The sequence below is a fragment of the Macaca fascicularis genome, chromosome 14 (genome assembly GCF_037993035.2).
Source record: "Macaca fascicularis isolate 582-1 chromosome 14, T2T-MFA8v1.1".
Classification (NCBI taxonomy): domain Eukaryota; kingdom Metazoa; phylum Chordata; class Mammalia; order Primates; family Cercopithecidae; genus Macaca; species Macaca fascicularis.
The window spans coordinates 7889593-7913748 of NC_088388.1; the positions used below are offsets into that span (position 1 = coordinate 7889593).

The window sequence follows — 24156 nt, forward strand, 5'->3', positions numbered from 1 at the left end:
CACCAAAGTCTAGAAAGGTCAAATGACTAGGCCAAGGTCAGAGGGCGGTTCTGAAGCTGGTGCTCTAACCACTCCATAACACCACATCATCTTAGGTGTCTCAAGTGACAAACAGCAGGAAAGATGAATCAAGGGGTGAGAGGAAAGTGAAGGCAGTCAGGGGCTGGGTCCCCAGGGGGTTTGAATTCAAAAGATATAAGCACCTTGTGGCCAGGGCGAGGCTCCGGAATTGTCGCTTGAGAAGGAAGAGGGATGATGCAGCTGTTGATCACCATCCCAGATGCGACCAAGTCACACTGTCCACTGGGTTTCACTAGGCTTGCTGGGTCCCAGCTCCCTCCTGACCTGACCCCCAGCCTGGGTACCCAACAGGTCTAATCCTTTGGTACAAATGCCTGGCTTCCCCCTAAGTCTGCATGTTCTGCTATCCCCTGCTCTGGTGGTATTCTTCAAATCTTCTGTCACTGTCTTAGAACTCGCATGACTGTGTGTGTGTCGGGGGGGTGGTGGGTGGTGACCGATACCAAGATTAGGGCCTGAGGTTTGGCACGGGAAGGACCCTGGCAGAAAGGGAAGGGCCATCCCAGGCTGCTCTCCCTGAGCCCTGGGATGGGTTCTTATTGCTTCCCAGAGGGCCCTGTGTGGTGCTCATTAAGGGAGCTCAAGAGTCCATTACCTTCAAGGCGAGTGTTGGGCTGAACGATGAGCTTCCGAGATTCCTTACGCAGCAGCACCGTGTCCCTGAGGGTGAGGAAGCACTCCGGGGGCACATCAGTGACTGCCGCATACCCCTCGTACAGGGCCCGCCCTCCGGCCACATCCCCTGTGGACTTCAGCACCTGTGGGAAGGATGGAGTAAATGTCTAGGATGGGCACTTACCCGGTGTCCACAGGGCTCTGCCACAGGCCACAGCTGATTGTGGTCAGCCCTGGACAGTCTGTGCTATGGTTTGAATGTGTCCCCTCCAAAATTCCGCTGTTGAAACTTATGGTTAAGTTTCAACTTAACCATTAAGGCTCCTTCCTCACAAATGGGATTAAGGCCCTTATAAAAGAGACTTTAAACTGGGTGTGGTGGCTCACATCTGTAATCTTAGTACCTTGGGAGGAGGAGGCAGGGGATCACTTGAGCCCAGGAGTTTGAGACCAGCCTGGACAATGTGGCAAGACCCTATCTCTATGGAAAAAGTAAATAAATAAATAAAAGGCCAGCCATGGTGGCTCATGCCTGCAATCCTGGGCACTTGGGGAGGCCGAGGTGAGAGGATTACTTGAGCTCAGGAGTTTGAGACCAGACTGGTTAACATAGTGAGACCTTGTCTCATCTCTAAAAAAAGGAAAAGAAAGAAAGAAAAAGGAAAACAGCCTTCATGCCTGTTTGGCCCTGTTGCCATTTTGCCTTCTCTCATGTGAGGCCACAGCATTCCTTCCAGTCCTCTCCTCCAAATAATTCGTCAACAAGGTATCATCTTGGATGGAAGGGGAGAGCAGCCTTCACCAGACAATGAACCAGCTGGTGCCTTGATCTTGAACTTCCCCACCTCCAGAACTGTCAGAAATAAATTTCTGTTCTTTTTTTTCGAGACAGAGTCTCGCTCTGTTGCCCAGACTGGAGTGCAGTGGTGCGATCTTGGCTCACTTCAAACTCCACCTCCCGAGTCCACGGTATTCTCCTGCCTCAGCCTCCTGGTAGCTGGGACTAAAGGCACCCGCCACCACACCCAACTAACGTTTTGTAGTTTTAGTAGAGACGGGGTTTCACCGTGTTAGCCAGGATGGTCTTGACCTCCTGACCTCGTGATCCGCCCGCCTCGGCCTCCCAAAGTGCTGGGATTACAGACGCGAGCCACCACGCCCAGACACTTTTTTTTTTTTTCTGAGACAGAGTCTCGCTCTGTCACCCAAGCTGGAGTGCAATGGAGCAATCTTGGCTCACTGCAACATCTGCTTCCCGGGTTCAAGCAATTCTCCTAGCTCAGCCTCCCGAGTAGCTGGGACTACAGACACATGCCACCACGTCCGGCTAATTTTTTGTGTTTTTAGTAAAGATGGGGTTTCACTGTGTTAGCCAGGCTGGTCTCCATCTCTTGACCTCGTGATCTGCCCTGCCCTGGCCTCCCAAAGTGCTGGGATTACAGGCGTGAGCCACCACACCTGGCCAATTTCTGTTCTTTATAAATCACCCAGCCTCTGGTATTTTGGTGTGTTACAACAGCACAAAACGGACTAAGACACCCTGCAAAACGCTGGGCCCGGTCACTTACAGGCAGTGTAACCTCGGACAAGTTACTAAACCACTCTATCTCTAACACCTAAACAGGAATATCTCTAAACAGGAATAGTTCTGCTCTCTCACAGTGTTAATGCACTGAATGAGTGAGAAACACAGATCAGTGATTAGCACAGAGTAAATGCCCACAAAATTAAAGCTAATGTTTCTCATTTGATTATCTCATCTGACATGTAAACAAGGCAGGTATGACCATTACCCTTTATAAAATAAAACATTTCTGGTTGGGTGCGGTGGCTCACACCTGTAATCCCAGCACTTTGGGAGGCCGAGGCGGGCAGATCACCTGAGGTCAGGAGTTCAAGACCAGCTTGGCCAACATGGTGAAACCCTGTCTCTACAAAAATACAAAAACTAGCCGGGCATGATGGCGGTGCCTGTAGTCCCAGCTACTCAGGAAGCTGAGGCGGGAGAATCGCTTGAATCCAGGAGGTGAAGGTTGCGGTGAGCCAAGATTGCACCATTGCACTCGAGCCTGGGTGACAAAGTGAGACTCTATCTCAAAAATAAATAAATAAATAAAATAAAAATAAAATAGGCCGGGCGCGGTGGCTCAAGCCTGTAATCCCAGCACTTTGGGAGGCCGAGACGGGCGGATCACGAGATCAGGAGATCAAGACCATCCTGGCTAACACGGTGAAACCCCGTCTCTACTAAAAAATACAAAAAACTAGCCGGGCGAGGTGGCAGGCGCCTGTAGTCCCAGCTACTCGGGAGGCTGAGGCAGAAGAATGGCGGGAACCCGGGAGGCAGAGCTTGCAGTGAGCCGAGATCCGGCCACTGCATTCCAGCCTGGGCGACAGAGCGAGACTCCGTCTCAAAAATAAAAAAAATAAAATAAAATAAAACATTTCTTACACATACAAGATATAGTATGTATACTGTAAATAACATTAAAACAGACACTGGGGCCAGGCGCAGTAGCTCACGCCTGTAATCCCAACACTTTGGGAGAACGAGGCGGGCGGATCATGAGATCAGTAGATCAAGACCATCCTGGCTAACAATGTGAAACTCCGTCTCTATTAAAAATACAAAAAGTTTGGCCAGGCACGATGGCTCACGCCTGTAATCCCAGCACTTTGGGAGGCTGAGGCGGGTGGATCACAAGGGCAGGAGATGGAGACCATCCTGGCTAACACAGTGTCTTTTAGCTGTCTCTACTAAAAATACAAAAAATTAGCCAGGCATGGTGGCGGGCACCTGTAGTCCCAGCTACTCGGGAGGCTGAGGCAGGAGAATGGCATGAACCTGGAGGGCGGAGGCTGTAGTGAGCCGAGATTGTGCCACTGCACTCCAGTCTGGGCAACAGAGCGAGGCTTGGTCTCAAAAAAAAAAAAAGGCTGGGCGTGGTGGCTCATGCCTGTAATCCCAGCACTATGGCAGGCCAAGGTGGGCGGATCACAAGGTCAGGAGATCGAGACCACAGTGAAACCCCGTCTCTACTAAAAATACAAAAAATAAGCTAGGCACGGTGGTGGGCACCTGTAGTCCCAGCTACTCGGGAGGCTGAGGCAGGAGAATGGCCTGGGAGGCGGAGCTTGCAGTGAGCCGAGATCGCAGCCACTGCACTCCAGCCTGGGTGACAGAGCGAGACTCCATCTCAAAAACAAACAAACAAACAAAATTAGCTGGGTGTGGTGGCACGTGCCTGTAATTCCAGCTACTCGGGAGGAGAATCGCTTGAACCCGGGAGACGGAGGCTGCAATAAGCCAAGAACTTGCCACTGCATTCCAGCCTGGGCAACAGAGCGAGACTCCATCTCAAAAACAAACAAACAAACAAACAAAAACAAAAAAAAAACACCAAAAAGAAAAACAGACACTCATACAACCCCCACCTCACCTCAGAGTTAGTTCTACTGCTTCTACTTGACTGCACTCTGTGGCTGCCCCCATCTAAGGAAACCACTATCCTTGATATTGTACTTTTTTTTTTTTTTTTTTTTGAGATGGAATCTCGCTGTTACCAGGCTGGAGTGCAGTGGCACGATCTCGGCTCACTGCAACCTCCACCTCCCGGGTTCCAGTGATTCTCCTGCCTCAGCCTCCCGAGTAGCTGGGACTACAGGCGCATGCCACCACACCCGGCTAATTTTTTAGTTTTAGTAGAGAAGGGGTTTCACCATGTTGGCCAGGCCGGTCTTGAACTCCTAACCTCAGGTGATCTGCCCGCCTCAGCCTCCCAAAGTGTTGGGATTACAGGCATGAGCCACCGCGCCTGGCCTTTTTGTACTTTTAGTAGAGATGGGGTTTCACCATGTTAACCAGGCTGGTCTGAAACTCCTGACCTCAGGTGATCTGCCCGCCTCGGCCTCCGAAATTGCTGGGATTACAGGCGTGAGCCACTGCGCCCAGCTGGTGCTTTTTGCTAATAATGCAGATGTGAACATCCCTGTATGTCTCCTGATGAACAGATGCAAGTTTTTCCAGAACTGATTCTGTGTAGGTGACAGGAATGCACAACTTTAAGAGATGATGCTGCTGTTTCTTGAAATTCATATGTAATTCAGCCTTCCAAAAGCAGTGGGTGGCAGTCCTCATTGCTCAGTCTACTAAGTGGATGCTGGCAGTTATCAATTTCTGCCATGCTGTTGGGTATCAGTTGTAACTTACGTAGCTTAGGTCGAGCTTACCTAATTACTAACAAGGTTGAGCATCTTCCCTTAGTTGGTCAAGGGCAATTCATTTTCCTCTTCTGTTCATTTTTGCTTATTTTCTGTTGGGTTATCTTTTCTCCCTCACTTTTTTTTTTCTTTTTTTTTTTTTTTGAGACGGAGTCTTGCTCTGTTGCCCGGGCTGGAGTGCAGTGGCCGGATCTCACCTCACTGCAAGCTCCGACTCCCAGGTTTACGCCATTCTCCTGCCTCAGCCTCCCGTGTAGCTGGGATTACAGGCGCCCGCCACCTCGCCCGGCTAGTTTTTTTGTATTTTTTAGTAGAGACGGGGTTTCACCGTGTTAGCCAGGATGGTCTCGATCTCCTGACCTCGTGATCTGCCCGTCTTGGCCTCCCGAAGTGCTGGGATTACAGGCTTGAGCCACCGCGCCCGGCCCCTCACTTTTTTTTAAAAAGTTTTTTCTTTCTTTATTTTTTGAAACAGAGTCTCGCTGTGTTGCCCAGGATGGAGTGCAGTGGCATGATCTCAGCTCACTGCAACCTCCACCTTCCAGGTTTGAGCGATTTTCCTGCCTTAGCCTCCTGAGTAGCTGGGATTACAAGCGCCCGCCAATACGCCTGGCTAATTTTTTATATTTTTGGTAGAGATGGGTTTTACCATGTTGTCCAGGCTGTTCTCAAACTCCTGACCTCAAGTGATCCATCTGCCTCGGCCTCCCAAAGTGCTGGGATTACAGGCGGGAGCGACTGTGCTCGGCTGAAAAGTTCTTTATGTATTTTAGATATGAACCCTTTGTTAGTACAGTAGTCCCCACAGATACATGGAGGATATGTTCCAAGACCACGTAGTACAGGGCCCTATATATACACTGTTTTTTCACCATACATACACATCTATGAGAAAGTTTAATTTATAAGTTAGGCACAGGAAGAGATTAACAATAACTACTAATAAAATAGAACAAATGTAACAAAATAATGGAATAAAAGTTAGGTGAATACAGCCTCTCTCTCAAGTATCTTTTTTTTCTTTTTGAGGCAGTGTGTCACTGTGTCACCCAAGCAGGAGGGCAGTGACGCAATCTTGGCTTGCTGCAACCTCCAACTCCCAGATTCACGTGGTTCTCATACCTCAGCCTCCTGAGTGGCTGGGATTACAGGCGCCTGCCACCATGCCCAGCTAATTTTTGTATTTTTAATAGAGACAGGGTTTCGCCATGTTGGCCAGGCTGGTCTTGAATTGCTGACCTCAGGTGATCAGCCCGTCTGGGCCTCCCAAAATGCTGGGATTACAGGAGTGAACCACCACATCCAGCCTAAAAATATCTTGTTGTATTTTATTGCAGCTAATTGCAGCCGCAGAAAGCAAAACTGTGGATAAGCGGGGACTAACCATATGTGTTGTAAATATCCTATCCTAGTGTAACACTTGACACCTTCTTTATGGTAACTTTTGATCAATGTTATCTTTTCTTTTTCTTTTAGAGACAGAATCTAGCTCTGTCGCCCAGGCTAGAGTGCAGTGGCAATCAGGGCTCACTGCAGCCTCTACCTCCCGTGCTCAAGAAATCCTCCCATCTCAGCCTCCTGTGTGGCCACGACCACAGGCGTGCATCACCATACTTGGCTATTTTTAATTTTTTTTTTTTTTTGAGACGGAGTTTCACTCTTGTTGCCCAGGCTGGAGTGCAGTGGCCCGATCTTGGTTCACCACAACCTCCACGTCCTGGGTTCAAACAATTCTCCTGCCTCAGCCTCCCGAGTAGCTGGGATTACAGGTATGCACCACCACACCCGACTAATTTTGTATTTTTAGTAGAGATGGGGTTTCTCCATGTTGGTCAGGCTGGTTGCAAACTCCCAACCTCAGTTGATCTGCCCGCCTTGGCCTCCCAAAGTGCCGGGATTACAGGCATGAGCCACCGCGCCCGGCCACACTTGGCTATTTTTAAAATTTTTTGTAGAGATGAGGTCTCACTATGTTGCCTAGGCTGGTCTTGAACTCCTAGACTCAAGGAATCTAGCCTACCAAAGTGCTGGGATTACAGGCATGAGCCATCACACGCAGCCAAATTGATCATTTTTATTGGTATACAAAGTTCATATTGTATATTTACTCTCAGCATCACTCAGCCATATTTCTTACAGCTTATCCAACCTTCTCTCTGGGGCTGTTTCTTTTTCCTAAATTATATCCTGTAGAAGTGTTGTTACTGACGGTTTATTAATGGTAAACTGTTTTTGTTTGTCTAAAAATGTCCTTCATTCTTAAAGATGTCCTGGCTGGGCGCGTTGCCTCACACCTGTAATCCCAGCACTTTGGGAATTCAAGGTGGGTGGATCACCTGAGGTCAGGAGTTCAAGACCAGCGTGGCCAACATGGTGAAACCCCGTCTCTACTAAAAATACAAAAATTAGCCGGGCGTGGTGGCGGGAGCCTGCAATCCCAGCTACTCGGGAGGTTGAGGCAGGAGAATCACTTGAACCCGGGAGAAGAAGGTTGCAGTGAGCTGAGATCGTGCCATTGTACTCCAGCCTGGGCAACAAGAGCAAAACTCTGTCTCAAAAATAAACAAACAAACAAACAAACAAATAAATACATAAAAGATGTCCTTATTCTTTTTTTTTTTTTTTTTTTTTTTTTTTTAGAGATAGGGTCTCATTCTGTCACCCAGGCTGGAGTGTAGTGGTACAATCATGGCTCACTGCAGCCTCCACCTCTCAGGCTCAAGTGATCCTCCCACTTCAGCTTCTGGAGTAGCTGGAACTACAGGCGCGCACTACCGTGCCTGGCTAATTTTTGTATTTTTTGTAGAGACGAGGTTTTTGCCATGTTGCCCAGGCTAGTCTTGAACTCCTGAGCTCAAGTGATCCGCCCTCCTCGGCCTCCCACAGTGCTGGGATCACAGGCGTGAGGCACCCGGTGTGCTTACATGTTTACTGGCTACCTTTCCTCACTGCAGCGTAAGAGAACTGCTCACAGCTTATTCTCCGTGCCTGGCACATGGTAACACTCTGCCCCTGGAGAGGTTGGCGGGGGCCCATCCAGGCGAGAGGGCTTTGCTTACCTGAAGCCTCCGCAGGAAGCGCTCTAGAGCAGGCTTGCCCACAGACCGGATCTTGCTGCGGTCGAGGCGGACCCGGGCATCTGGGCGCCCATCAGAGCCTGTGGTGGGAGTGATGGTAACGAGTCCCTCGCCAGCCTCCAGCAAGACTCTCAGGATCACAAACCGGGCCTGCATATGGGCCTGCCGGGGTGGGGAAAGACAGCATTTGTAGCCCATATCAAGTGCTTGGTCCTAGGCTTGGTCCTTGGTCCCAGTTCCTCATTTATTGGCAACTGTTATTGTCATTCTCCCCCACCCTGTGGGTCCTTTTCTGCTTATTCCCCTCCCCTCAAATGCTTCCTCCTTCCTCTGCTAACAGAGAAAGCAGGCTGCACTAGGAGACAGGGAGGCCATTTCCAGGTAGGACCTGGTGCCCATGCTCCCCATGTCACCCACCGTGATCCCTGCTCCTCCGGATCCCCCGATGAGGACAGCAGCTACCCCCTCCAGGGTCCCCAAACACTTTCTCCTCCACAACCTTGTTTGTGCTCAAAAGGGGAACCAAGTAAGCGTCATTATCCCCAGTTTGCAGATGATAAAACAGAGGCCCAGAGAAGTGGAGGGACTTCTTTAGGGGCACACAGCTAGTAAAGGAAGAGCCACAACTCAGACCCACATTTCTGGACCCTGAATGATGTCACATCACCTCCTCAAACCACACCCATCTGATTTTGTCAAAAAGTTTCTATTGCTGGCAGGGCGCGGTGGCTCATGCCTGTAATCCCAGCACTTTGGGAGGCTGAGGCGGGTGGATCATGAGGTCAAGGGATCGAGACTATCCTGGCTAACACGGTGAAACCCTGTCTCTACTAAAAAATACAAAAAATTAGCCAGGCGTGGTGGTATGCGCCTGTAGTCCCAGCTACTCAGGAGGCTGAGGGAGGGGAATCACTTGAACCCGGGAGGCGGAGGTTGCAGTGAGCCAAGATCACGCCCCTGCACTCCAACCTGGTGACAGAGCGAGACTCTGTCTCAAAAAAAAAAAAAGAAAGAAAAAGAAAAAAAATTTCTATCACTTACCCCATGTCCAAAGGACACAAAATGGAGCCGTGGCACTGAATGGCCCTGGAGGCACTGTATAGATGCGAATCCTGGCTCTGCCACTTAGTGGCAAGTTGCTTCATCTCCTTGTGCCTCAATTTCTCTTCTCAAAATGAGGGTAACAACAGCGCCTACCTCCTGGCGTAGTGAATTCATGGAGGGCGCTTAGAATTGTGTGTGGCACAGAGGGCGTCAACTGCGAGGAGTCCTAACAAAATCACCTCATCTGATTCACCGTGAAATGGTGGCCGGGGAGAGTCCTACTCCCACTTCACAGACAGGAACTCTGGGGCTCACGAGAGTGATGTGACTTGCCCCCCAAACAGTGGAGTCTGGCATTAAACCCTGTTCATCTGCCTTAAAGGTACAGCGGTCCCATCCTTGCACCCTGATCTTGGCAGGCTGATCATCCTTGTAGGCTCCCTTCCGCCTCCTGGGGGCCCCACCCAGGCCCCACCTGTCGCCAGTTGGAGGCCTCAGGTGTGTAGAACTCCAGAGCGAGCAGCCCGGCCCGAACCATGTTGAGCCAGTTCACGTAGATCACGTCCTCCGCATCAGCCCCCTCAAAGCCAAAGATCCTGTGAGACGGGCAGGCAGGTGGCAGGATGGTCAGAGGCTACCCTGTCCCCATTCCACCGGCCGCCACCACCCACCCTCCATGCCCCCAGGGCTGGCCACTGCACCGGGACAGCCCACCCCTTGGCTTTGCTGCTCTTACTCCAGCACTTCCGGGTGGAGACAGAGGTAGAGGCCCACGCTCTCAGCCCGGCACTCTTCGTAGCTGGAGGCGATGGTGCTGAACTTGCTGTCCCAGGTCTCCCCGCTCCGATACCAGCTCTGAATCTGGAAAAAGAGCTCCACTGTCAGGCTTAGGGTGGCCACTGCCCCACCCCACTTGTGCCCACCCTCCCAGCACCCTGGGGCTCTACTGAGGCCTCCCTCACCTGCTCGCCCGTCTCTGGGTTGATCACTGTCTCCTGGTCAAAGTTGAATGCTCCTTTTTCATCCTGCAGAGCACAGGCTGGGTGAGGGAAAGGCACCCCCAGCTGGATCCAGGCCTCCAGCGCCAGAATCCACGGGCCCAGAGAGTGGCTCAGGAAGGCAAGTGGGAGCGCAGGAGCAGCAGGTCCGTCCACACACTGATGCCTGCACAGCCCTGAGCCCTGTGACGCTGGCTGCCTCCTCAGAGCCATCAGGAACGCGAGAACCAGAGATGCCTACCCCACCGCACAGAGAGGAGAACCGAGGGCCAGACAGTCGAGGAACTTGCCCCAAGTCCTGTGAGGACCCAGATCTGGTGTCTCCAGACCCCAGTAGGAGATGCTCCAATGGGTGGGCCAGAGAGCCCAGCTGTGCCCACCATGGGCTTCTGGTCTGGCTCCTGGCACTGCCACTCCCACTGCATGCCATGCGTCTTTCATGCAGCGTCCTTTTAATCCTCACAACCATCTTCCGAGGACAGTGCTACTATTATCCCACTTCACAGACGAGGAAACTGAGGCTTGGAGCCTAAGAGCCCCAAACTGGAGTCAGAGCACACAACCTCCGTGGACACTGTCTCTCAACACTAATACCTGTTTGCTGAGGACCTACTGTGTGTCAGGGCTTACTGTCTTCACCTTTACTCCTCACAACAGCCCACACAGCAGGGGTCAGGAATCTCATTTTACAGATGGGCCAACTGAGGGTTGGTGAAGGAGCTGACTTATCCAAGGCCACACACAGCCTGGATAAAGTCTGGACAAGGCGTTTCGCCAGCCTGCTGCCTCAGCAGCTGTTCTGCGCATCCTCCTGACCCCGGGGCCCAGTTCCAGCCCTTCCCCATCCAGGGAAGCAGCCCCACACCCCAAGAAGCAGGGCCCACCAAGAACCCTGCCCTCGGAAGGGAGGGGCCACACCCCACCCCACTTCTGGTCATCTCCATGCTGGGGGTCCACATCAGCTTTTCAGCCCCCCATAAAAGGTTGTCTGTGTTTCCATATTCCCTGGGTAGGTGTGGAGGGGACTCCAGTCACGCTGGCTGGCTGGCAAGAAGGGGCTGCTCTGGGGAGAAGTGGCTCCCTACGATACCTGGAAAAGCCCAGGCTCCACGGAACAGCAGCGCAAACAAAGATAGCACTGCTGCCTCAGATGGGAGCACCCAGAGATGCCCCCTACCCCCAGTGTCTGTCCTGGGGCTGCTGGAGCCACGCCCTTAGGGTGTGCTTCCTTAGCCTGAGCCAAGCAATTCCTCCTGGTGTGGGGAACAGCAGCTGAACTGTCCCAGAGGGCCCTCTACACCCCGGCTCTACGCCAGGCCTCTGAGCTCCTGGGACATCTTGAGGAAGGGCAAGACAGGGTCTTCTCTGCTTAAGGGGCCGTTTTCCCCACCCAACCCACAGCCCCTGAGGGCAGAGGCTAGAGCAGCTTCACCACTGGGTAGGGCAGGTTGTGGGGAGTGGAGCTGTGGGCTGGGGTACCAGGGCTGGCCGCTGCCTTCTTACCTGTACGAAGAGCTTGCCGCTGCCATGGCCCAGCAGCTCGTGCAGGCCCACCTGCACATCGAAGGAGGGCCCCTTCCAGAGGATGTACAGATCCTGCCAAGACAAGCAGAGACCTGCGCTGTCCACTGGCCGGCCCTGGCCACAGAGCCTGTCGGCCTCCCCTCCCCCGGGCCATGGGCCCATCTCAGTGCATGTACTTGGTAAAGGCCGACTGTGCTCCACCCCACAGCCCATCTCATCCTTGCAACAACCCAGGAGGAAGGGAGGGATGCCCCCCTAGTGTGACCCGAGAAGAAACCGAGGCTCCAAAGTCCGCACGGTCATGTGGTTGGGAAGTGGCAGAGCCAGGACGGAAGCTGTGTGCTTTCCTCTCTACTGCTCTGGGCTGTCTGCCTTCCCGAGTCCGCTGAGGAAGGTGAGGCCCAGCCCCAACCCTCCAACTGCTGGCACCCACCTTGTCATCCTCCTCCAGAAAGGTGAGCTTCTCCCGCTGCGTGGCGTAGGCCACAGCCAGCACATTCCCCAGTGACACGTTCTTAAAGCCTTCCGTCTGCCTCAGGTCATCGTCTGGAGAAGGCGGAGAAGGACCAGGAAGAAGAGGCAAGGGACAAAGGTCACAGACAAGAGGCACAGGGCAGTTTGTGGAGAGTGTGTGTGGAGAGGGAGGGGCGACTCTAAAAGGAGGCTTCTGGGGCTCAGGGGCTGGGCCTGCCAACACTTACAATTGGGGATGTTGATGCCAGCAGGGATGCCGGAGCCAGCAAAGGTGAGAACATCCAGGGAGGTGAAGTCGGGGGTGAGGAACTTGTCCTTCTCAAAGGCTGGGGGCCAGGGCAGCTCCTTCAGCAGCTGCTCTGCGCTCGCCACTAGCCGCTCAAACTTGGCACTCATGGCCTTGTTCACCACAGCTACGAAACCTGCAGGGGAGGGAGGGAGCTGTGGCTTGGCAGGGTTCCAGGAGGGCTCTCACTTCACCCTACTCCAGCCATCACGCATGTACTGAATGCCTACTGTATGCAGTCACCCTGGGCTGGCAGCTGGGGACAGCAGTGACCCAGGTCTGGGCCCTACTAGGTCAGGACCTGGACAGGAAAGCTGCAGCTGCACAAACCTGTCTCCCCCTCAGGCCCCTGGGCCGCCTGCCCCTTCTCCCTGGGCCTGGGTCTAGCGGCTCACCCCTGAGCCCCAGCAGGCTGTGTGCTCTCCTCCCAGACTAATCTCTCTGGTTTTAACAGGCAGATGCTCAGACTCTTCTACATCCAGCGGCTGAGGAGGATTAGGGCAGCCAGAGAAGTGGCTGAATCCTCAGGCTGGATGCCCTGCCTTCCACAGGTGGGTCCCCTGGGGAAGGGGGTGGGGCCCGAGGCAGCCTGCCACCAGCCTGGGATGACAGCCCCAGGTCAGGTCCAGTCACAATGTCCATCCTGCTTCCAGCCACTGAGTGTAGCAGTCTGCATCCTAACCGCACTGGTGCTGAGGTCAGGCTATTTGGCCCAAGGTCACACAGCCTGGAAGTGGTGAAGCTAGGCTTGGGAGGCACATGTCTACCTGGAGCCTGTGCCCTGACCAGACACTAGAGGCAGCACAGCAAAGTAGCTCAGAGCCAGAGTTTCTGGGTCACCCCCCAACTGTGCCTCAGTGCTCACACCTGTTAAGTGAGGATAAACATCCTCATGGGGTGATGAACTCTAAATTAGTTAATATAGCTAAGCTTCTTACAACAGTGCCCAATACACTGTAAATGGTGTTTATTTACGATGGCTGTTGTTATTGTTATGGTTATGGCTGAGTGGGGGTGGGGAGAACCATCAGGGGACACTGGACATGTGGACTTGGATGTGGGGGAAGGGACTGTGACTGACCTCCTCCTCCCCGAGGAAGTTACCTTCAAATTCTCCTCGGGAACCAAAGGGGTCACGGTAGCTCTCGATGAACCCGATGTAACTGGGGGAGAGAAGGGCAGAGGTGGAGGAGGGGTGGGCAGGAGGGGGCGGGTGGGGTGGAGCTGGCGGCTCACCTCTCCACGATGGGGCCTTTGTCCTGGATCCAGAAGCGGGAGCCCCTCTTGTGGGCCTCGATGGAGCCCTGGGTGAAGCTCTCTATATACTGGGCCAGCATCTGCCCCTGGTGGCTGTTGGCTGCATACACCTGAGGTGAGCAGGAGTCGGTCAGCCTTGTGTGAGGTCAACCCACCTCCACACCAGCTTTGCTGCCCAGAGGGGTCCTCAGCCCGCACACCTCAGTCCCCAGCCAGTCCAACCTTGGCTTTCTCCAGCTGCTCCACCACCTTCTGGAGGATGGGCGCATAGTCCCCTCGGGTCACCTGGAAAGGGCTTCCCCGGAATTCATAGCTCTTCAGCTTGGAAGTCATCTCAGAGTCCAGGGAAGGCTCTGGGGAAAGAAGGTGTCACTCAGAGAAAAGGCCGGAGTAAGACACCTCCGTCAGCTTTTCCCCGTAGCACTCTTTCACTCTAAGATCTTCAATGGCTCCCTGTAGCCAACAGACATGAGTATAAACTCTCGTCTTCCAAAATATATATATCAGCCGGGCACGGTGGCTCACACCTGTAATCCCAGCACTTTGGGAGGCCAAGGCGGGCAGATCGCCTGAGGTCTGGAGTTCATGACCAGTCTGGCCAACATGGTGAAATCCCGTCTCTACTCAAAATACAAAATTAGCTGGGCATGGTGGCAGGCACCTGTAATCCCAGCTACTCAGGAGGCTGAAGCAGGAAAATCGCTTGAAGCCAGGAGACACAGGTTGCAGTGAGCTGAGATCGCGCTGCTGCACTCCAGCCTGGGCAACAGAGAGAGACTCCAGCCCAAAAAAACAAACACAAAAACGAAAACAAAAAAACCCAAAAACTAAAAAACAAAAATATATGTATCACATAACATGTGCTTTCCATGTGTTAACTCCTTTAAGCCTCACTCTAACTCTGGGGGGAGGCAGAAATTATCATCTCCATTTCACTGATGGGAAACTAAGGCATCGAGAGCTTACGTGGACAGCAAGTAGCAGATTAGATTTAAAAAGACAGTCACATCCCAAACGTAATCAACAGTCCCACGGGGAGACAAGAGGGTGGCTGGGAAAAGGAGCTGTGACGATAGCAGAAGGGAGCTGGAGTGAAGTTGGGGGGCTGGGCAGCCTTCCAGAAGCTGGAAAAGGCAAGCGGGGGCAGGTTCCTCCTGAGACTCCAAAATGAATGCGGCCCAGCCTTGCTTTTAGACTCTGGACCCCTGCAACTGTAATAAGTTCATGTTGTTTTGTGCCACTAAATTTGTGGCAATTTGTTACAGAAGCAATGGGATGTTTACACACTATTGTATTTTCCTTGTTGTCTCTGATCAATAAAATATACTTCAAGGCTATGTAAAAACAAACAAACGAGCAAAAACAGCCACAATATTTCCTGTCTTACACCTTTTTTTTTTTTTTTAAATTTGAGATAGGATCTTGCAAGGTTGCCCAGCTGATCTCAGACTGCTGGGCTCAAGCGATCCTCCTGGCTCAGCCTCCTGAATAGCTGGGATTACAGGTATGAGCCATCATGTCCAGCTCAACTGTGACTTTGCCCATGGAGACGTGGGATGTGTTCCCTCCTCCTGAAGCCAGGAAGGCTGTGACTTCAGCAGCAGGGACACCATGTGCTGAGGCCAGGTCACACAAGGTGAGCAGGCTTCCGCCTGGCTCTCCTGGGAGGCTCACTCTGGGAGCCCAGCTACCACAAACAATAGGAGGGTGCCATGTGATGTATTTTAGTCAACAGCGCAGCTGGGTTCCAGCCGGCAGCCAGCACCTGCGTGTGAGCCAATAAGCCTGGGGATGCTTGCGGCCCCAAGCTGTCGAGTCTTCCCAGCTGAGGCCCCAGACACGGTCACCCAGCAACCGGCTGTTCCTACTGTGCTCTACCTGCATTCCTGACCCAGTGTCCGTGAGCATGAAAAGGCGGTTTTGTATCAACATTTGGGGAGCATTTGTTCCACAGCAATAGATAATGACCCACTCAGGCAGCCCGGCTCCAGGGCCACATTCAACCACTGCCTGACACTGCATCCTGTACTGTAAGTATAAGCCCAGCTTATATTCCAGTGAGATCAACTCCTGTTCCTCTGAACCCACATCTGCCATCATCTCCCCGGTGGAAGCTCAGATCCACCAAGCGCTGGGCACCGGGGAGACAACAGTGGATGAAACACACAGGCCCTTCTCTTGCAGAGCTTGTAGTCAGGAGAGCTACTGAGTGTGGCAATGGGAAGAGAGAAGGGCATGGACTTAGTTATGGGAAGATGGGGAAAGGTCCTGGGGAAGGCAATGTCCATGCATGGCCTAGAGCATGGGGAGGAGGTGGCCAGGGGACAAAGAGAGGCTGGAGGGGGTTCCGCATGGGAAGTGGGGAATAGATTGTGCAAAGACCTGGACAGGGGCCAGGCGCGGTGGCTCATGCCTATAATCCAGCACATTGGGAGGCCGAGAGGCAGGCGGATCACCTGAGGTCAGGAGTTTAGGACCAGCATGGCCAAATGGCGAAACCTCGTCTCTATTAAAAATACAAAAATTAGCCAGGTGTGGTGATGGGCGCCTGCAATTCCAGCTACTCTGGAGGCTGAGGCAGGAGAATCGCTTGAACCCAGGAGGCAGAGGTTGCAGTGAACCAAGGTCGCACCACTGCACTCTAGCCTGGGCACTACAACCTGGGCGATACAGCGAGACTCTGTCTCAAAAAACAAAAAAAAAAAACAAAAACAAAAGACCTAGAGAGGGTCCGTGAGAACTGGATGCTGTTGAGCATGGCCAGAGCACAGAGTCTGAGTGGGAGGAAATGGAGATGAAGCAGGGGCTGGGGTGCAGGTAGGGAAAAAAGAGCCAGGTGGCAAAAGTCTTCATAAAGGCCTGGACACTTCTGTCCACACTATTTCCTCTCTCCTGGGAATGGATCCCAACTTCCCCTTGAGAATATCACCCCAGGTCCCACTACTACTACCCCAAGTGCAGTTGGTTTGGAAAGGGCCAGCCTCTTTTTTTTTTTTTTTTGACCTGGAGCTTTGCTCTGTCACCCAGGCTGGAGTGCAGTGGTGAGATCTTGGTTCACTGCAACCTCTGCCTCCTGGGTTCAAGCGATTCTCCTGCCTCAGACTCCCAGGTAGCTGGAATTACAGGCACATGCCACCATGCCTGGCTAATTTCTATATTTTTAGTAGAGACGGTGTTTCACCATGTTGGCCAGGCTGGTCTCAAACTCCCAACCTTAGGTGATTCACCTGCCTCAGCCTCCCAAAGTGCTGGGATTACAGGTGTGAGCTGCCACGCCTGGCCTGAAGGGCCAACCTCATCGCCTGACTCCAGAGTAGGCTTGAGACCAGGTTGAGCCAATCAGAGACCTGTCCCTTGCCAGCCCTCAGGGATTGGTTCACAGACAAATAGGGGACTGATACAGAGAAACTAGAGCCATTCCCAGGCCTTATGTAGAAACTCCTGGGAGAGAAGGATCCTCTTTGTGTGGGAGTGGCAGGGCTGGCAGGACCTGAGCCACCCAGGTCCAGAAATGCCTGGGAGGGAGCAGAAGGGAAGCCTGGGGCTAAGCTCACCTGAGCCAAGCACAGAAGCCAGCCGCACCTCGTAGTGGGGCTTCCCTTCTCCATCGACCTCTTTGAAGAGCCGGGTGTTATAGGCACTGAGGTTCTAGAAGAGACCAGGGCAGGGGTTGAGAGTGAGGTCTGGAGAGGCCAGTGGGGTGGGAGGAAGGAAAATGGGTCACCCCCCGGGGAGAAGGCATGGAGGCAAAGCAGGCTGGGCCTTCCAGGTTGGCTGGGAGAAGCGGGAGAGAGTGGGAGTGGGCAGCCCAGGGCCGACTCTCCTGCTCTGCTCGGGACACTGTGCACTTCTACTAAGCACTGACTCCAACCACTATGCCAGGCACTGCATGGCCTCTGCGAACCCAGGGCTACCGGAGGTGGGTACCACTTCACAGACATGGAAACTGATCACATGGCTGGTGAGTGGCTAAGCTGGGAGCTCCACTGACACGTGGACCCCAGAGCCTCACACCCCTGTGGCCTGAGGTCCTGGTTCCTCGCCCAGCCCTGAGGCTGTCATTAGGCTCTATAGCCTGGGGTGGGCAGGGGTGTACCTTCCCTAGTTAGCAGGGAGTAGTCAAGCAGAGACCCAGGAGTGGTCACCAGTTGTGAGGGGCTGGGACTAGGAACTCCACCAAACCTCTGCTACCTTGAGCTCCCCTAACCCCAAACCTGTGAGTCCAGAAAGTCCTGGGCCAATTTGGCATCTTCCATGGTACAATTCCCAGAGAAATAGGTGGTGATTCCCTGTTGGGGAAGAGAGGGGACAGGAGAAAGAGGAGGTGCCGAGGTCAGTGCTGCAGGGACGTCATCTTCCCAGGCTTCCTGCCCCTCCCTCCTTCCAGCGGCGTCTACCGCTTACCCCTCCATCTACTTCCGGGGAAAAAGTTATAAAACAAACAGATGCTCATTTCCAGCATTCCTGCAGCCCTGCCCGTGCCTCTCTCAGGCTGGCCCACCCCTAAGGCTTCCCAAGGTCCTCGTCCCATGCAACGGATGCGGCCTCCAGAGGTGGGAAACCTGGGACCCCCCTCCTTCCCTGCTGTCCCCTCCTCAGCTCCCTCCACCTCCAGCCTTCCTCTCCTTCCCTCCATCAGCACATGGCATCCTGTGTGCAGAATGTCAGATCTGGGAGGGCATTCAGAAAGCATTTGACCCAACCTGCTTACCATTCTACAGATGACAAAACTGAGGCCTGCAGTGGGGAGCAGCATTGCCTCAGGAGTGTGAGGCAGAGCCCACTGCCTCCCCATCCCCTTTCCTTCCCTCCTTACCAGGTGGCCTCAAAGAATTCCCTCTGCCCCGTCCCCTCGGGGGAGTCAGGGGCCTCACCTCTTTCCCCAGTCCGAGGTGTCGAAGCCTTGGCTCCAGAGAGAACATAAGCTCCCCACAGGTCTGCCAGAGGCCCCTGACTTCTTCGGGGTGCTGCTGAGCAGCCTCACTCCCTAGGATCACCTGTTCCAGCTTTTCCTACAGGGAAAGGGAAGCCAATGGCCCAGTCACACCACCCAAACCTGCCTTCCAGAGCCTCCCTATCCACTCCTAAGCTCTTCTCCCATGGTCTAAGAGCTTTGGCTCACTGTGTGGTCCGTGGACCAGCAGCACTGGCAGGGCCTGAGAAATGTCAAGCCTCCATGTGTGGTGGCTCATGCCTATAATCCCAGCACTTTGGGAGGCAGAGGAGGGAGAGATACTTGAGGCCAGGAGTTCAAGACAAGCCTGGGCAACATAGACAGACCCCCATCTCTACAAAGAATAAAGGCCAGACGCAGCGGCTCATGCCTGTAATCCTAGCATTTTGGGAGGCCAAGGTGTGAGAATTGCTTGAGTCCAGGAGTTCAAGACCAGCTTGGGTAACACAGTGGCATTCTGTCACTACAAACAATTTTAAAAAATTAGCCAAGCGTCACAGTGGCAGGTATCTGTGGTACCAGCTACTCTGGAAGCTGAGGAGGATCACTTGAGCCTAGGAAGTTGAGGTTGCAGTGAGCTGTATCTGTGCCACTGCCCTCCAGCCTAAGTGACAGAGTGAGACCCTATCTCAAAAAAAGAAAAGAAAATTTAGTTGGTGTGGTGCTGCACACCCATATTCCCAACTACTTGGGAGGCTAAGCCAGGAGGACCACTTGAGTCCAGGAGGTTGATGCTGAAGTGAGTCATGATCACACCACTGCACTTCAGCTTGGGCGACAGAGCAAGACCCTGTCTCAAAGCAAAAATGTCAAATCTTGGGTCCACCACAGACCTGCTGAATCAGATGCCGCATGGCAGCATGACCGCCAAGTGACTTGTATGCATGTTAAAGTCCCAGCTCTTATACCTGCCGTAAGAACCACCTCTGCCCTAGATAGGCTCAAGCCTCATAATCCTGGGAGGGATGCCCCCAGCCCCGTATTTCCCACTGTTCCTGGTGATGACCAACAAGCTCCATTTTTGAGAGCACCTGAAAGTTCACAGAACACTTCCACATCTCGCCCTTGTTCGGCCTGCAGATCAGCAGTCAGGGAGAGCTGTGCTTTTCCTTTACACACGAAGAGGCCGTGGCACCCAGTGAGGTTGGTGACACTCACAGTCATGCAGGGTGGCAGCAACAGGGTCCATGTTCTGCTCAGGGCTTCTGACACTCCAGTTGGGGCTCCTTCTACTGCATTCTCCACCCCTACCCCACCAGCCCCCATCCCCACCTTCCCCAGCCCTCCTTTGGCTCACCTTGGGCAAGTTGGGAACAAACTTGGTGTCACCAAAGGACTTGTAGTTGCCCATGTTGGAGTAAACACCCGCGGCATAGACCAGGAACGCCTGAGGGGGGAGACAGGCATCAGAGACCCAGGAAGCACAGCCTCCCTGACCCCAGCAACACCCCCTCCTGAGATGCGAATGCCCCAGCAGAGCCAGTGTGGATGAGGCTGGAAAATGTGCGGGCAGGACCCAGGTCCTGGGAAGCCCCAGTCTGGCCCACACTCACTTTCACAGACCCATTTTCACACCCCGGCTGTCTGGCCTAACTGATCTTCTGGGCAGTTCCCAAACACACCCAAGTGTTCGTCTGCCTTTGCCCTCTCCACCCCAGCACCTCTCAGCCACCTGAGACTACTGTGTCCTTTAAGGCCCAGTTCCAGCACCACCTCCCTCTTTCTCCTGGGAGCCTGTCCTCAGCCTCTGACCTGTCAGGCAGCTGGCCTCGGAAGCATCACATGTTAGAGCCAGAGGGGCCTTAATCATCTATCTATTCTATGGCTTCTGCTGGCCCCAGATCTTCCTCTGGTAACAAGACCTCAATCCTCCTTTTGTGGGTGGGAGGGTGGGGGATCTCCCTTCCCCCAGCCCCAGGGTTGGGCATGTAAGCTGGCTTGGCCAGTCTGAGAAACCACCATCCTTGGCTACAGGATGGGCACAAGGCTCAAGCTGGCATAAGAGCGCTACCCAGGACATTTCCCATTGGCAAAGAGCCTGTGTACAACAGGTATCATCAGGCCTGGAACCCCTGGAGCTCCCCCTCCGGGAGCAAGAAAAGCAAGCAAGCTGAGAGATGAAGACTGCATCGCAGTGGTAGCACTGAGTCCCTGAGTCCAGCCATGCCTGAAACTTCCTCTAGACCTGGACTTTTCAATCATGTGACCCAACAATTCTCCTTTTCACGTAAGCCAATTTGAGCTGGGTTTCTGCCACTTGCAAACATGAATTTCCCTGAATGGCTGGCACCCACGCCAGTAATCCCAAGCACTCTGGGAGGCCGAGGCGGGCAGATCACGAGGTCAGGAGATTGAGACCATCCTGGCCAACATGGTGAAACCCTGTCTCTACTAAAAATACAAAAATTAGCTGGGTGTGGTGGTGCATGCCTGTAATACCAGTTACTCTGGAGGCTGAGGCAGGAGAATCGCTTGAACCAGGGAGTTGGAGGTTGCAGTGAGCCAAGACTGTGCCACTGCACTCCAGCCTAGTGACAGAGCAAGACTGTCTCAAAAAAAAAAAAAAAAAAAAAAGAATTTCCCTGAAAATAGTAATGCTTGAGTTGCACCTTTCCGTTTATAAATATTTCCACAGATATTAGCTCTTTTAATGAGTAAGCCATGCCCAAGATGGGAAGTGCATGCCCAGACTTCAAAAGAGGTAGAATAAACAGCACGTCAGCTCAGAGAGAAACAATCCAATCCCTTTATTTCCCGTATAGAAAAACAGGCCATATTCTTGTACATTCTTGATGGGAATATAATGCAGTGAAAGTTTTTTAGAAGATGATTTAACAGAATCAGTCAATTGTAAATGTATAGAGCCCTTGACCCAGCAGTTCTCCTTCTAGAAACAGATCCCCCTCACATGTATGCACAAGTATGCTCACCATGGCACTGTTTGTAAGAAAAACGGGACAAGCTAAATGTCCAGAAATAAAGATTAAATTGATTATAGTGTACACTGCTGTGGAATACTTCACAGTCAATAATAAAGAATGAGGCCGGGCGCAGTGGCTCAAGCCTGTAATCCCAGCACTTTGGGAGGCTGAGACGGGCGGATCACGAGGTCAGGAGATCGAGACCATCCTGGCTAACACGGTGAAACCCCGTCTCTATTAAGAAATACAAAAAACTAGCCGGGCGAGTTGGCGGCCGCCTGTAGTCCCAGCTACTTGGGAGGCTGAGGCCGGAGAATGGCGTGAACCCGGGAGGCGGAGCTTGCAGTGAGCTGAGATCCGGCCACTGCACTCCAGCCTGGGTGACAGAGCGAGACTCCGTCTCAAAAAAAAAAAAAAAAAAAAGAATGAGGTACATTTAAATGTATCCCATTCTCCAAGTTCTCCAAGACATGGCATTCAATGGAAAAAGCAGGACACAAAGCAGGAAAAGAACATCATCTCATTTCTATAAAAGAGAAAATAAGGAACTGATTCACCATGCATATACACATATAGGTATGTAATACACAGACGGGATTGAAAAGGCTGTAACCAAGACCAGGCACGGTGGTTCACGCCTGTAATCCCAGCACTTTGGGAGGGTAAGGCAAGTGGATCACTTGAGGCCAGGAGTTCAAGACCAGCCTGGGCAACATGGTGAAAACCCATCTCTACTAAAAATACAAAAATTAGCCCGGCATGGTGGCACATACCTGTAGTTCTAGCTACTTGGGAGGCTGAGGCATGAGAAATGCTTGAACCTGGGAGGTGGAGGTTTGCAGTGAGCCAAGACTGCACCACTGCACTCCAGGCTGGGTGACAGACTAAGACTCTGACACAAAAAAAAAAAAAAAAAAAGGAGAGAAAGAAAAGGCTGTACCAGCCTCAGTGGGTTACCTCTGAGGAGGGCACAGAATGAGTGATCTTTGTGTTTTTTGTGTCTTTCTGCATTGCTGCAATGCACTAAGAATTCGTGTATTATCTGGCCGATATGTCCAAAAACAAAAACCAAGGGACAGGCAGAACATTCTGCCCAGGGCCACATAGTGTGGTAGAGAAGAACTGGTCCTGAATTCAGACCTCCTGATACCTACTCTGGACTCTTTCCTCTCCTTCCCTGAATCTCCACCACAGTTTCTTTTGTTATGATCACAGCAGCTATCATTTATCTTGAAGTCAGGCACTGTTCTAAGTGGGTCATCACAACACTAAGCGGTACAGACATCCCACATGCATATTTTACAGATGAGAAGACTGAGGCTCCAGAGAGGGGAAGTGCCTGAATTTGTAACCTTTGGTCTAATCCTCCACCTACCCCTTGAAAGAGACAGACATTTGCATCCTGGTCTTTCACACCCAGAAGCCACTCAGGAAACGCAGGTTGGCCCAAGGGAACTAACCTGATACTCCTCCTCGGTAAGGCCCTCAGCCAGGGCATGTTGGCGCAGCTGGTCGGGGTCCTGCGCGCGGAAGAGGCGGCTGAGCAGAGCATAGATGTAAGGGGCCTCGGGGGAGGTCTGAAGCAGCACAGCCAGGCCTCCATACCAGGCAGCACGGGACAGGTGGTGGGCATAGAGGCGCTCTGTGGGTGACAGCAGGCGGAAGGCCTCACGGCAGTCCAGGCTAGACACGCCGATGTCATTGGGCAGGATGTACTGGGTGTCCGCCATGGGCCCTGCTGAGAACCATCACTGTCATCACAGCTGTTGTTTACCCCATATCAATTGCATACCTGGCTCTGAACTCTTATAATCTCATTTAATCCTCCCAAAAGCCCACATGGAAGGGAATATTATTGTACCCATTCACCAGATATGCTAACTGAGGCTCAGAGGTCAGATGACTCACCCAAGGGGTCACAAAATACACTGGTGTACCATATTTGGCCTGTAGTCCCTAAACGTTAAAGATTGATTCTAAGGTCAGGCACAGAGGCTCACACCTGTAATCCTAGCACTTTGGGAGGCCGAGGTGGGTGGATCACCTGAGGTCAAGAGTTCAAGACCAGCCTGATCAATGTGGTGAAACCTCCTCTCTACTAAAAATACAAAAATTAGCCAGGTGTGGTGACGGGCGCCTGTAATCTCAGCTACTGGGAAGGCTGAGGCAGGAGAATCACTTGAACCCAGGAGGCGGAGGCTGCAGTGAGCCTCGTACCATTGCACTCCAGCCTGGGTGACAGGGTGAGACTCCATCTCAAAAAAAAAAAAAAATAGATTGACCTAACTACCTAGTATTACAGATGGGGAAACCGAGGCTCAGGCTCAGAGCCTTGCCTAATCCCACAATGGAGACATCAGCAGCAGAGATCCTCATCTCTGCTCCCAGCCCAGGCCCCTCCCTGCTTCCTTGTTCAGTATTCTTTTATTGAGATGGAGTCTCACTTTGTTGCCCAGGCTGAAGTGCAGTGGCATGATCCTGACTCACAGTAACCTCCGCCTCCCGAGTTCAAGTGATTCTCCTGCCTCAGCCTCCAAAGTAGCTGGGACTACAGGCGTGCATCACCACGCCCAGCTAATTTTTTGCATTTTGGGTAGAGACGGGGAGGCGGGGGGGGGGGGGTGTCTCGCTATTTTGTCCAGGCTGGTCTCGAACTCCTGGCCTCAAATCCGCTTGCCTCGGCCTCCCAAGTGCTGAGATTACA

The 24156-nt window shown here is 52.8% G+C and overlaps 1 protein-coding gene across 2 annotated transcripts in view; it reads right to left on the reverse strand.

Annotated features, from left to right (window-relative positions):
* Window positions 1–24156, reverse strand: part of DPP3 (dipeptidyl peptidase 3) — a 29409-nt gene that overhangs the window by 4485 nt on the left and 768 nt on the right. Inside the window, exons 2-17 of one of the 2 annotated variants that reach the window (XM_045372162.2) lie at window positions 22913–23187; window positions 19829–19918; window positions 18452–18589; window positions 17792–17866; window positions 17132–17225; window positions 13800–13930; window positions 13557–13687; window positions 13425–13483; window positions 12262–12456; window positions 11994–12106; window positions 11540–11632; window positions 10001–10063; window positions 9775–9899; window positions 9514–9634; window positions 7977–8156; window positions 677–839 (exon numbers count right to left, since the gene is read on the reverse strand). In XM_045372162.2, the coding sequence (XP_045228097.2) occupies window positions 677–839; window positions 7977–8156; window positions 9514–9634; window positions 9775–9899; window positions 10001–10063; window positions 11540–11632; window positions 11994–12106; window positions 12262–12456; window positions 13425–13483; window positions 13557–13687; window positions 13800–13930; window positions 17132–17225; window positions 17792–17866; window positions 18452–18589; window positions 19829–19918; window positions 22913–23182 (2041 nt within the window). In that variant the 5' untranslated portion in view covers window positions 23183–23187. Of the gene's footprint in view, window positions 1–676; window positions 840–7976; window positions 8157–9513; window positions 9635–9774; window positions 9900–10000; window positions 10064–11539; window positions 11633–11993; window positions 12107–12261; window positions 12457–13424; window positions 13484–13556; window positions 13688–13799; window positions 13931–17131; window positions 17226–17791; window positions 17867–18451; window positions 18590–19828; window positions 19919–22912; window positions 23191–24156 lie in introns of both variants that reach the window. The other variant, XM_045372161.2, reaches the window with a different exon arrangement.